Source organism: Diceros bicornis, unplaced genomic scaffold (genome assembly GCF_020826845.1).
Source record: "Diceros bicornis minor isolate mBicDic1 unplaced genomic scaffold, mDicBic1.mat.cur scaffold_73_ctg1, whole genome shotgun sequence".
NCBI lineage: Eukaryota > Metazoa > Chordata > Mammalia > Perissodactyla > Rhinocerotidae > Diceros > Diceros bicornis.
The window spans coordinates 1,021,204-1,035,420 of NW_026691615.1; the positions used below are offsets into that span (position 1 = coordinate 1,021,204).

Below are 14,217 nucleotides of genomic sequence, written 5' to 3' on the forward strand. Positions count from 1 at the left end.
CGAACAAACGCACTCTGTCATTTGGCCACCTCAAGCAGTCCCCTAAGGATCTTTAAAGACACTGATGCCACTGGACAGGTTAGGATGTTTCCAGAGCTCACGAGATGGAAGCTTGAGGATGAGTTCTGAGTGCCCTGTGGTCTGGAACCGCACCGCGGATTTGGGACGCAGGGCTCCAAGCACACCCGAACAGTGAGTGGGATGCTCGGGGACACAGAGGTCAGCAGTCCAGGTGGCGTTTTCTACCCACACTGGGGCCCTTCAGCGGTTGGGACCACTGCAGGAGGGCCTGTTACTGCCTGTTTGGAACTCTGGGGCTTCGGCCAAATCTGGGGTGTCATGATGCCTTGGGTTTCTGTTCAGAAGTCAATGACTCAGTGTGCCCTCTTCATCTAGTGGCCCTCCTGGTGTGTACCACCCCATCTCAAACACCGGAGAAAGAGGGTGCTGGTGCCACTACCTCATTCTTGCTACACTCTTGGCTGCCTGTGCTCATCCATCCTGACTCAGCATGTCACCTCCCTTCAGCCATGAAGCAGCCAGGCTGCAGTAGCTCTGTGTCAGCTGGCACCCACCAATCCAAGATGGTGCCCACTGATCCAAGAGGATACCCACTACTCCAAGATGGTACCACCAACCCAAGATGGCAGTGACCAACCCAAGATGGTGCCACTAATCCAAGATAGTGCCACTAATCTGAGATGGCATCCCACTCCAAGGTGGCCTCACCAATCCAAGATGGTGCCCATCACTCCAAGATGGTGCCACCAACCCAAGGTGGCACTGACCAACCCAAGATGGTGCCATTAATCCAAGAGGGCATCCCACTCCAAGGTGGCACCGACCAACCCAAGATGGTGCCACTAATCCAAGAGGGCATCCCACTCCAAGGCGGCACCACCAACCCAAGATACTGCCATCGCTCTAAGCCGGTGCCACTAATCCAAGATGGCATCCCACTCCAAGGTGATACCACCAATCCAAGATGGTGCCACCAATCCAAGATGGTGCCACCAACCCAAGATGGCGCATACCACTCTAAGATGGTGCCATAAACCCAAGATGACACCCACCATCCCAAAATGTCCTACCTATTCAAGATGGCACCCACCAGAGGTGGCCAGGGGCAGAGCTTTACCTTTCAAGCGCCCCGACGTGGTCTTCCAGCACAGCGTGCCCTCCAGATGGAGCTGCCGCCGCAGCATGTCCTCCTTGCGGAAGGTCAGCCCGTTCTTGAGCTTGCTGGAGGACTTCACGTCCATCTTCCCTGCGATCTCCTTGAGGCGCTGGCCTTTCTCGCACTCGCTGACCTTGGCGTCCACTTGTGAGATGATGTCTTTGATGAGGTTCAGGGCCTGAGTCAGGTCTTCATAGTCCTCGCTGCCAGCTGCCACACAGAGCAGAGTTAGCACTTTCCTTTGTCTGCGTTCACGAACACGACAGAAGGGGACATGCTACTGGGTCTGTGAGGCGCATTTCCTGAGGCCACTGCTCAGAGGACCCTCAAGAATCACCTTCCTAAGATGTAAATGCTTCTCCAAAATAAATGCGTCAGACCAGCGTTCAGTTTTACTAAGATAGAGCTTCTGTTGAAGGCAGACGCTAAGGTGCAATTCAAGTGACAAAATCTACCTGCATAGCTCCCCCGGCCACTCCTTAGCAAACAGACTCCCCCGTGCTCCCTAGCTCTTCATAAAAGACTCCCTCCACCTCCTGCCACTACCAAGAGCTGGCTCTAAGGACGTGGCTCTCATGGTGGGAGAACTCTCCTTATTCTCCCACGGCCCAAATGCCCTGGAGATGTGGGAGGTGTGGTCAGCATAGCCCTGGCCTCTGAGAACTCCTGGCCGGGCTGCGTGCCTTTTCTCCTCTGCCCTCCATGGTTCCAGGCATGCCCCTCTCATGGTCCTGGTCATGTGACATGGAGGTCACCTCTGTGCCTGTCTGGATCACCCAGGAATGACCTTAACAAGGGCACCATGTTCATCCATTCATCCACTCCCCAGATACAGACCAAAGGTGCGCTATGACCCAGCCTCTGGCAAGGGCTGGGGGTAAACGCAGGCAAATGAGACCCGGCACTCCATCTTTCTCGAGTTGGAAACCCCAGCACCCAGCACAGTGGATTCCACATGACGGAAGTTCAGTTAATGATCACCAATCCCAGCTGAATGCGTAGAACCAGGGACAGATCAGAGAGGGGCGTTTATCTAATCCCCTGCTAAAACGGGGGGCAGGGAGACAGAGCCCACCCCCAAAGCACCAATGGGCAAGGCGGTGAGGAGAGTTAGCGTACCTTCTGTGTTCTGAATGATGCGCTCCACCAGCACGGGGTACTTGGTGATGCGCTGAGTCACCAGAAGAATACACTCCTGCACGCCAAGCCGCCTCACGATGGCAAAGTTCCCAATTTTCTATGAAATGGAAAACAAAACCATACCGTATTGACACCTTATCTCCTGTGGAATCAGCTAATGGTTGGATACCGAGGCTGGGGGCTCTTTCCTTTTTCGGCTCACATGGACTTTTCCTTTGTCCCTCCGCTGGATACTTGACAGCAAGGATCACCTGCTGTAGATGGAAAGGCCACAAAAGCAAGGGCAGCCTCACCAATTGTAAACGAAGGCCTCTGTAAAACCCATTAAGAAGAAACCAGAACCAGCCAGTGGCGGTGGTTATGAGAACCACCTGGAGAGCTGTACAGCGCGCGTGCACACACACACACAGCCCAAACCCTGACTGATGACCACTAGAACCTTCTAGAGCTAGAGTGGGCCTGTGCCTTCTGAACTGGTTCCCTGGTGGCTTCTGATGCACACCTCTGGCTAAGCACCCAAAAAGCAGTCACCTGAAGCCATTTCTTGGTGGGAGCTGAGAGCAGCTTCCGGTGCTCTTTAGAGCATACCACACATTCTGCTTTTCTGCTCCCACCACTCTTGGACGAGTTTCAGGAATGCCAGTGATCGCGGCAAGCACTTCTTGAGAGGACCAGAAGAGTCACTGTGGGATGTGTGAGATTCCGGGGACAACACTCTGTCTCTGTTTCCTCCAATCTCATTGAAACCCTCCCACTTTCTAGGTGTTTCTGTCTCATGATGTCAAGTGGCCTGTCCCATTGCTTATCAGTAGATGAATTTAGGCCCCCAAATGACCCTCTCCCTTTCACGTCTATCCTCTGCAATTATAATGGAGTGAAATTAAAAAACACATCATTCTTGACTCTAGACCATTTGGCGTCAGATGTCACTTCAGAATAAAGTCGTCGGGGTGCGGGCGGCAGGTGATGGAGCAGTTTTGGAATCAAGTGTGCTGGGGCTACCTTAGAGCGTATGCAGATGGAGCCAAGCACTCTTAACCCAGGTGCACTTTCTAGAACTTGGGAGGTGGGGCCTTGCCGGAGCCAGCTGACTCAGGCTGAGTGAAGTGTTTTTGGCTCTGGGCTCTGAGTGTCTGCACACTGTAAGGCAGGGGACAGGTATGGACCATTCCACAGGCCACTGGGGACAAATGGGGACCAGAGAGGGGAGGAGGCGAGGCAGGGGACGAAGGTTTAGAGTGAGGCCTTGCACCAGCTGGAGCGTCTGAGGGCAGCATTGGTGACTCCGGCGGGGTGGTTCCCAGGGCAGGGGGCCCCTTGAGACGACACTCGTGTCACCTCAACAGACTGAGGAGTGATGGTCAGTGGGTTCCATGCTTGGGCCTGAGGGACACCTCAGGGGCCCGCCCTGGTGTGGCAAGAACAAAGCCATAGGTCTTAATTGCTTTGTTTTGTTTTACCTCTTGGAATTCTCCAGAAGATTTCACTGACCTGTCCTGAATGAGTTTGTAATTAAAAACAAAGCAAAAACTTGAAAATCACCTGTTTATAACAGGTGCCTTCATCTCAAGATCTCCAAACGGTTCTGTGAGGAAAAACCTACAGCACAGAGAATACGTTTTTAATTAAAAAATAATTTTGTTTTTACCTTGATCAAGTTTTGAAATTTCTTGTTTTGCTGCAGCAGCAACTTGTAATGACTGACTGCTTCATTGTGGCCGCTACAAAAGACACCATATTTTTCTTTCATTCTCTCCCCATTTTCACCTGAAAACTGAAGAGAACGGAGATGATACTGAATGAGACACAAAAATCGCCAAGGAATGTTCTCATCTGGTTCATTGGGCTTTGCTAGAATATGGCCTGAATTTACTTGAGTTTTTCTCTCTTCTCTAACACATACGCAGACAGAGAAATGCTTCAGCACTGGTGTCTCAAGGTACAATAAACGTAAAAGGAGAAAATTTTCTGTTAACGGGCTTTACTATGTCACAGGCGCTGGGACAACTTCCTGAAGTCTGAGAAGGAGAAATAAATTTAAGCTGAAGAATGTCAGAAAAGTTAAAATGCAAAAGGGGTATTCTAATTAATTCTAATTAGCCAACGCAGGATGCTTGGAGCATTCTGAGGTCAGCTGAAGGGTTACGGGTCCCCTCTGTCAATCCTGGCTCAGAAGCTGACTCAGTGACTTCCAGCAGCCAAAAACACAGCAGTCAAAACCAAAAAAATAAAACCCAGCGAAGCAACCAAATGGAAGCCCGGAACACAACACTGGACGGTGTTTGGACATGCACATTTGGGATCGAGGCCTCGGTGTTTCTGGACTGTTAGCTGCACACACGGCTGTAAGGGCCCAGGACCACTGTCCTCTGGGGCAGCAGGCCCTCGATAAACAGGGGCTACGTTCTTTTTATTATTGGGAGGAACAGAGATGGGGTGGGGGCTCGTCCAGGCCTGGTGCCCGTCTCGGCTCTGCCCACCTGCTGCACCAGGAGGTCCCCGATTTTCTGGATGATGTAATTCTGCTCGCTGCCCTCCTCCAGGGCCTCCCGGCGGCGCTCCTTGAGCCGACACAGGAAGTGGCCGTGCATCTCGAGCAGGTCATCGGCGCACGGGAAGAGGCGGCTGATGGCCTTGCTGCTGAACTGCAGCTCCTCCTGCAGGAACCTGGAGTAGACCCTGAGCATGATCTTGAGCGTCCGCACGTGGTGCACCTCCGTCTGCATCAGCTCTGTGGGCACACGGACCACAGGACTTACCCACCCGGGGAGGGCGCCATGGCTCGTTCTGCCCACATCCCACAGTGACACTCGTGTGTACTACCTGCCCACCACCGGGCCCCCTGCCCTCCCCAGCCCAGTGCTGCAAGGGTCTCAGCTTAAGGGAGCAGCGAGGAGTGGAGTGACATTAGAAAAGAAGAGGACCCAGGATGTGCACTGGGACCTCAAATTCACAGGAGGGTTTCGTGCTAAAGTCAACCGAAGATGTTTCCAGGCTGTTTTAAGCAAGAAGACTGTTCTGATGAATGCCACTCCTTGAGATGTGAAACTCACATATTTGCGCATGTCAGTGACCAGACCCAGACTATAACTGATAAAAAGGCAGAGTTCAAGGGAGGATTTTAATCCACTGTTAAAGTCAAAGAAAGATCAGATTTTTGTGCTGGAGTTTATCTGTTGCTCAAGTCAAGGCCTTGAAGCTGTTAGAGGGGGTGGACAATGTGGCAAAGGGCTCCCCAGATGGAAGCATCCGGAATGGTCCTCTCCGTCCCTCTCTGCAGGATCTCTGCCCGGCTCTGGGGCCCTGAGGGGAAGCGTTCATCGGGTTCTTCTCCCTGCCCACACCCCAACCTACTCTGGCCCGGGCAGGGAGCTCAGTGTGTGAAATATGGAAGGAAGTGGGTGCCACCAGGCAGTGGAGTGAAGACATTTCTACGCCAGAATCTCCTCACAGAATGCTGACGAGGGACGGGAAAACATCTCGGGCAACACAACGCTGGTGACACAACGCTGTCAGTCTTGGGGACACTTCCCATGGAGGGGGATCATAAGAACAAGTGAGGGCTTTGGGAAGAGAAAGGCCGCAGGTTCCAGGGCGGTTGTCTTGGGCCTTCGTTGCTCTGCTTGTGGGGGCCCAGGGGCCTGGAGGGACCTACGTGGGGCACCCAGCATGGCACCTGTCCCAGGGCTGGCTCTGTGTCTGGGAGCTATGGTTTTCACAGTGACCTGCAACATCCTGTCTCAGGACAGTGGGTCCCCTAACTAGGTTCTCCAATGGCCAGTGGGAAGGGCGCCCACCAGGGAGCTGGTGCTACAGTCACGTGTGAGAGAGGGACATACCTCCAACCTGCCCCCCGCCCCCATTCACAGCCACGCCTGGGCCTGTCTGGTGGTCACCAGGGACGGCTGGGAGGAGCTGGGGCGGTCTTCCCTCTCAGGGTCACCAACATGGTAAGGATGAGTCAGGCCTGGGCATTCGGCCATAACTGTCCCTGGGGACGGGTTCTCACAATGCCCTCCCCAGCCACCTCTTCCCTGGCCAGGAAGGCAGGGCTGCCCTGGGGGAGCAGGTGGAGCAGGCGGAGCAGGCGACAGGATCTGAGCGGGGGTTGGCAGTGGAGCCCAGACTCCCAGATGGAATTAATCAGAAGGAAAAGAAGCGAATGGAGGGCTGGTGGGTGGCGCAGGACATCTTACCGTAAAGCACATCCTGCCTTTTCACCACCTCCTTCTTTTGTTTCTTTGCGTACGCCGGGTCCACGGCGAGGCTCCAGGACTCCGCCTCAAACTCGTGGGCGTCTGACTCAATCTCATTCCTCAGTGAGGCAGTGTAGGGGTCTGAGGGAAGACCAAGAGGCCGCTGCCTGGGGGCCCGCAGCCTGGCTGGCTCTGGGCCACCCCAGCCTGCGTCCCGTGGACACACTGATGGGGGTCCCAGCACTTCCCAGGGAGGAGGGAGACCACATGACATCTGTGCAAGAATCAGGATGACTGTACCTTCTATAAAAACGGACTCGGCATTCGAAGATGCAAGTGAGAGAGAGTCATCAGCTGCCTGCTTGAATTTCAAATATCCAGAGTCAGCTTCATCCATCTCTCCTGTGACTGGTCTAAATAAAAACCATTATTTCAAAAATTGAATTAAACACACACACACACACACACACACACACACACACACCATTCTACGAAGGCAAATCAGATTGTTACTCAATCTGATTAGATACTATTTGAGAACTTTCCAGATTTCAATATAAGCCTTAACTTTGTCACAGATCATTTTTAAAAATTAGGAGACTATCTATCAACGTAACATCAGGACTTCTTCTGTCATAACTCATTTTAATTTAATGTTCAGGTACATTCTAAGGGTGGTTAATCGTATGCTTCCTTTACTGGCCACTGGAGCCCACTGGAGGCCCTGGAATTCTTTTAAGCAAGAGTTAGGTGGACACAGCCTCACTCACAGTTGAGGGTGGAGGGAGACTCCTTAGAGGAAAAAGTTAATCAGCTCCTTTCCCCACTAATTCATGTAACAATCATCACAACGACATTTTTTTTAGCGTAAGATTTTCTCCCTCAATACCGCTGAATGCAATATTTAGAGAACCACTTCAAAGTTCTTGGAAAACGGGGTTAAGGCATAAATAACGAGACGCAACCTCCATGGCAACCTCAGCAGGCTTCTAGCATCGTCTTGAGTACAGAAAGGAGCGCTGTCTGAGGTCCTTTAAGAGCATGAAGCCAGCTGGCTCCAAACGGCCGAGGACACCCAGAACACGCCTTTGAAAAAGAACAAGGAATGAATCTCCAAAGCAAGAGTTAATGCGAGGGGCCAGCCCCGTGGCTTAGCGGTTAAGTGTGTGCGCTCCGCTACTGGCGGCCCAGGTTTGGATCCCAGGCGCGCACCGACGCGCCGCTTGTCCGGCCATGCTGAGGCCGCCTCCCACATACAGCAACTAGAAGAAGGATGTGCAACTATGACATACAACTACCTACTGGGGCTTTGGGGGAAAAAAGGGGAAAAAAAAAGAGATAATGGGAATTTCACTGCTTGGTGGGGGGCCGACGAGCAGATCCTCGTGGCCCTGGGTGTCTCCTTTCAGAGAGGTTGTCTGCAGGGTCCTCATAGCACACCACACACCCGGCTCCCTCCCTTCATCTGCACCTGAGGGCAGAGCGAGGACCCTGGCTTACCCAAGTCGTGTCCCCGTTCCCGCCAGGCTGGGTGCTGGCTGTGGACTCCCCTTCTGCGAGACCGTCATGCCGACATTCCTGGACGGGGCCGGGCTGCCATCAGACAAGAGGGTGGCCCTCGGGTGCTCTTTCAGGGACGCTGCGACAGAGGCAAAGACAGAGTTGGTGCTGAGAAAGTGGGCAGGGTAGTGCAGGTGGCCGGGCCGGAAGCCCCGCTCCGACTGTGGCCGCAGCACGGACAGGATCTTGGAGGTCAGCAGCTCGTTATCCAGAAAGACATGGTCGCTCCATTTCCTAGGGAAGGAGCTACCGTAGAAAGACAGCTCAGGGCGGCCGTGGAGCGCGCTGTCTCTGTCGCTGCCTTTGGAATTTGCATGCCCCATGTTCACAGTCGTGCCTCCCAGACCCGGCGTGCTGCGAGGCCGGGCTGCACCGTTTTTATACCTCCGAATGATCCTTCTAGAAATGTAAAGCTGCGTCTTCTCTTACTGTATTGGCTGGAGCAGCGAGTCTGGAGGGCAGGAAATTGGTCCCCACTGTGACCACTTAGTGTGGAAATTGCACACTGTTTTCTTCTTTGATAAAATAACAACAAAAAAAATCCCGACACTCCTGTCTTCGCAGCGGGTACAAAGCAGAGAGCCGTTTACATTTGCTGTAAAGAATCTAAGATCATGAAACAGGGAGCTCTGCGCTTGGCGTGGCTTCTGCCGACATCACCCATGATTGTAATTAATCTGGGATGGATGTCGGGATGATTCTAAGACCCGGAGACCACAGGGCACGCATGATGTTCAGCCGCAGGCGCCACTCTCTGTAAGCGCTCTGATAGAATTCGATCACCCAAGTGGATGAGAGGCTCTGATCCTATTTTATAGGCAATTGTAAACCAACCTAAAACACAACAAGAGCTCCGAAGGGTTGTTCACACTCATCTGCTTGTTAATTTAAGAGCTGAGATATTAAGATGCATTGTTCTCACCCATTACTTTCCCCATTGACAGGAAGATGCAACACTTAGAAAGCCAGGCTATCGTTAATTAGGTTGATCTTCCCCCTCCTACTAGACAAGCCAATCATTCACGCCAAGCCTAGTTGAGACTGGCTGCTTGGCTAATTGATGCTCAGCGTGAAAGCCACATCTGAAAGCTTTGCTCCAAGACAAACCGCAGCATTAAAAAGAAATCTGGCGGCAGCCCTGGTGGCCTAGTGGTTAAGTTCAGTGTGCTCTGCTTTGGTGGCCTGGGTTCGGTTCCCGGGCGTGGACCTACACCACTTGTCTGTTAGTGGCCGTGCTGTGGTGGTGGCTGACACACAAAAAAAGAAGATTGGCACAGATGTTAACTCAGGGCGAATCTTCCTCAGCAAAAAAAAAAAAAAAAAAAAAGAGAGAGATCTGTCTGGTGACCTTCCAACCTGGCTCCTGGGGCCCCAGTGCACCCATCCACTGGTTTCTCTACGTTATATGATGAAAGTAGTTGGGATGCTGGTTCTCAGTAGCATGGAGGCAGTGACTCTTAGGGTGGGCATAGGGCCAGCCCTACAGTAAAATATACTTCTCTCAGGGCTTTTCTGGACAGGGGGACTCAGCAGACTGAGTGAGTTTTAATTTAGGTGGAAATTTCGGGTGGCTGCAAACATGCAGGTGGGTACATGTGAGAGAGAAAACTTCGGGTAGAGGAGTAATGAAGAAAGCTTAGAAATTGAGACTTAACCGCTAAGCGGTGCAATGACATATTACACATAAAACACGCGTTATCCACGGCCATTCATTCTTTACCACAGCTTAGCATGGTGAGGATGCCACGTGGTCAGTGACCTCAACCATCCCGATGTCACGATCATAAATGGCTAACGATTACTATTATTACAGTAGACAAAGGTGACAAGGATGTTACTCATGCACAAACCATTGACAAAGGTGACACTCAGAAATCGAGGCCTCCACGGTCCAGGGCACGGGTCCCTGCCATTCCTTCACCATGTTAAACCCCACCAGGCAATTATGACTGAACGTGCAAATATGGGACAAATCCTGAAATGCATCCTTTGCCCAGCATCCTGGCATGGCTGACAGACTGTTCCTGTGAGCCGAGGTCTTGCCTAAAGTCGGATGGATTCTGCTTTAACCAAACAGTCCACAGAAGAAAAAGTCACCATAAACACCTTCTAAGAATCACTGGCTCCAAAGAATTCTAATAAATCATCAGTAATGCTAAATCCATGATAAACGGACTTACATCTTCCTTTGATAATTAAGAAGATACTTTGAGGTTTTCATGTCTAAGGGTCATGATTAGGGATACCAGGTACCAATGGACTCAAAAAGGGTACAAGGGAGAGAATTTCAGCTGAAAGAAAGATGAGCTGGCCCCTCTAACATACAATATAATTTACTTATTTATTCTGATCATCGTCTGTTTTCCCAATAGAATAATGGACAGTGCCTTGCACAAAACAGGTGTCAGGAAATGATGGTTTCACGGAATTTTATTCAGCCATAAAAAGGAAAGAAATTCTAACACCTGCTACAACATGGATGAACCTTGAGGACATCATGCTGAGTAAAATAAGCCAGACACAAATGGATAAATACTGTGTGATTCCACTTCTAGGAGGTCCCTAGAGGAGTCAGATTCATAGAGCCAGAAAGCAGAATGGGAGTTCCCTGGAGTTTTGTTTAATGGGGAAAGAGTTTCAGTTTTGGAAGATGAAAGAGTTCTGGAAATGGATGGTTGCACAACAATGTGAGTGTACTTAATGCCACTGGACTGTACTCTTAAAAATGGTTAAAATGGCCCAATTTCATGTTATGGATATTTTACCACAATGTTTTAAAAAAGAAATCATTGTTTCTTTGGGGTGATGGAACAGTTCTGCATCTTGACTGCGGTGTTGGATACTCAAATCTATACACAGGATAAAATTTCATAGAACCATACACTCCCCTTTCCGCCACAAGAGTGCACGTAACAACTAGCAAAATCCTAATAGGGCCTGTCCCCGAGTTAATAATATCGTATCATTGGGACCAGCCCGGTGGTGCAAGCGGTTAAGTGCGCACGCTCCGCTGAGGAGACCCGGGGTTCGCCGGTTCAGATCCTGGGCGCGTACTGACGCAAGCCATGCTGTGGCGGCGTCCCATATAAAGTGGAGGAAGATAGGCACGGATGTTAGCCCAGGGCCAGTCTTCCTCAGCAAAAAAAGAGGAGGATTGGCAGATGTTAGCACAGGGCTGATCTCACAAAAATAAAAAATAATAATATCATATCATTGTCAGTGTCCAGGTTTCGACCGTGGACTGTGGTTATGTTAGATATCACGAGTGGGGGATGCTCGGTGAAGGGTACCCAGGAACTCCATACTATTTTTGCAAGCTCTTGTGAGTCTTTATTTCAAAATAAAAAGTTACAGCCGATTCTCATTATTCCTGGTGTGATGTCCTATAAAGTCACAGTGAACACTGAATTAGTGAATACTGAGCCACCGTTGCCAGGGGAAATACAGGGCTAGGTTCCTGTAAGCTTCTGGCTACCTTTTTGTCAACCAGTCAATCCATAACCCTGTGTGATGTGTGTTTCTACTGAATGACACCTTATGTAATATACATTGTCAATCCAGTAACACGGAATTCACAGCCACCAGGGCTGTAACTCACGCCTGAAGGAAGCGTACCTATCACACGTATTTTCTCTGTAAGGCACATAATAGCCTTCTTGTGCTTAGGAACACTAGACAGCCCTTCAGCACTATGCTCGGGGGCCATTTTAAACAGCCAAATCACCAACAAAGAGTACAAAAATGTGAAAAAAGGGCATTAAATACCCCGCAGAAAAGGGCACTTGTTTACAGAATGAGCTGAAACAAGAAGGCAGTGTCACTTTATTCAATCTTAGCTGGGAAGGTGTACACTGAACAACTCCAATTTTCTGCCATTCTACACATATCTGTGACTTGCCACGAAAGCCCCACGAGTATCGATTTGGGGGTTACAAATATATTTAGGGAATAGGTGCATTTGCAAATACAGAATCCATAAATAATGGGGATCGACTGTATATAAAAAAGCTGTTGAAGAAGAAGTCATTATATTTTAGAAGAACACCCTGTTTGCTCAAATACATGCCGTAATTCCTCAGAGCACTGATATTCTTCGTATTTCTTTACAACTTATTACACATACACTTCCAAAAAGTATCTGAGATGGCCTCCTATTTTGGGAGGGGGACTTTCTACAGAAAAGTTGAATGATGTGCATTTGGCGTCAATGTGACTGAGAGAAATTATTCTTTTTCCTCTCTGGAACAATCTAACCACCACTCCCCATCAGGCTACTTATGATTTTTAAAATAATAAGAGGTGGACAGTCACCAGTCAAGTCTTTCTGTAACATGTGCAGCCATGGAAACAACTGATCAATCAAGACCTGAGTCAGTGGCTCTGCCACAGGGCAGCTGTATTAATCGTGTCCTTCTACTCTGTATTTTTGATGCTCTGACAGCTGGGGCCTGGCTGACCCTGGAAAGCCTGCCACTCCCAGGGCTAGCAGATTCCTAGAGGTACTAAAGGACTCACCTACAAGTGTGCCTTTAACACGCAAACCAGCCAATTCATCCAGAGCCCACACCCCACACCTCCTTTATGGGGCCCTCACACCCAGGGTCACTCTCCCCAGCCCCAGTCACCACAGGGCCAGCTGCCAGACAGCTAGGGACAGAGCCTACGCCCCAGAGCCTGCTGGAATTATTCAGACTAGCCCATCCTAAGCCTGCTTACTCTGCCTCGCCCCTTCCTTCCCTGGAAACCACAACAAAGGTTCTTGCCCATGTTTCCCTCCCGCCCTCTGCCTCCCACTGACCTGGTACTTCCTCGTGTGGCCCTGCATGGCGTGCCCTGCCTCCTGCTTCTAGGCGACCGTGACTATAAACTTCTTCCTTCATGGCAGTCATTTCTGTGACTGCATGTCTTACCATCCCCGGTTAAAACAAATTCCAGGTACCCTTAAAAAACCGGCCACCCAGGAGCCGAGAGGTCTGCCTGCCCGGGCAGGGATAGCCTTGGACCACCTCTTGCAGTTTTCTTACATCTAGATGGAGGGCATCACACCATGCAAAGGCGTGAGGCTGCTGGTGGGCACGCAAATTGGTGTAGTGCTTTGGAAAACAGTCTGGCAGTTCCTCAAAACATAACATAGAGTTACCATAGGATCCAGCGATTCCACTCCTGGGTATACGCCCAAGAGAAGTGATAATACACGTCCACACAATACCTGTACGTGAGTGTTCGTAGCAGCATTATTCATAACAGCCAGCCAAAAGGTGGAAACGACTCCAAATGGCCATCAGCTGATGAGTGGATAAACCCAAGTGGTTCATCCATACAATGGGATATTATTCAGCCATAAAAGGAATAAAGTACTGATACATGCTACATTGGAGATGAACCTGGAAAACATGCCAAGTGAAAGAGGTCAGACACAAAAGACCACAGATTGCAGGATTCCATCTACAGGAAAAGTGCAGATTAGGCAAATCCATAGAGACAGAAAGTAGATTAATAGGTGCCTAGGACTAGGGGAGATTGGAGGTTGACAACGAATGGGTACGGGGTTCTTAAATTGATTGAGGTGACTCTGTGACTATACTACAAGCCACTGAAGTGTACACTAAATGGGTGAATTGTACAGTATGTGAATTATATCTCAGGAAAGCTGTTAAACAAATAAATCAACTCCCGAGAGGGAGAGCCATCTTTCTGCAGGAGAACACACAGTTAGCCATCCTGCCCTCGGCTGAGACAGGAATACGTATTCATCCAGCTGTCGTGTTTTCCTAAACCAGACAGCCACAGTGGCTCAGACGGGAAGTGTGTGGCGCTGGGATCCGCACCATGGAGCACACTTCAGCAGAGCACTGCCTAGCACTGTCTGCACGGCCATGAGAGCCGTTTCGGAGCCTAATTAGCACTGTCTGCCCACCGCTGAGAGGTGCCATCGACCGGCGTGCACCTGGCCCGCTGCGGTGACCGTGTATCACCGAGCTGTCTCTCCAAGGGGACGCAGAGAAGAGGCAGGGATGAAAATAAGAAGTGAACAGGGAAAATGGAAACAGTGCTTGGCCTGCAGGAAAAAACATACCCTGTTCTCAGCAGCAAACACAGACAGCAGCCTGATCTCAGGGTCATTTTTTTAAAACCTGTTTTGTC

The 14,217-nt window shown here is 50.4% G+C and overlaps 1 protein-coding gene across 3 annotated transcripts in view; it reads right to left on the minus strand.

The window, feature by feature from the left end:
• The window catches only part of ARHGEF18 (Rho/Rac guanine nucleotide exchange factor 18), a 64,163-nt gene that overhangs the window by 13,815 nt on the left and 36,131 nt on the right, over nt 1-14,217 (minus strand). For 2 of the 3 annotated variants that reach the window (XM_058538055.1, XM_058538057.1), the window contains 7 exons: nt 8,014-8,152; nt 6,814-6,926; nt 6,514-6,654; nt 4,798-5,048; nt 3,966-4,091; nt 2,297-2,414; nt 1,139-1,387 (listed from right to left, as the gene is read on the minus strand). In XM_058538055.1, the coding sequence (XP_058394038.1) occupies nt 1,139-1,387; nt 2,297-2,414; nt 3,966-4,091; nt 4,798-5,048; nt 6,514-6,654; nt 6,814-6,926; nt 8,014-8,152 (1,137 nt within the window). Of the gene's footprint in view, nt 1-1,138; nt 1,388-2,296; nt 2,415-3,965; nt 4,092-4,797; nt 5,049-6,513; nt 6,655-6,813; nt 6,927-8,013; nt 8,412-14,217 lie in introns of those variants that run through there. The other variant, XM_058538056.1, reaches the window with a different exon arrangement.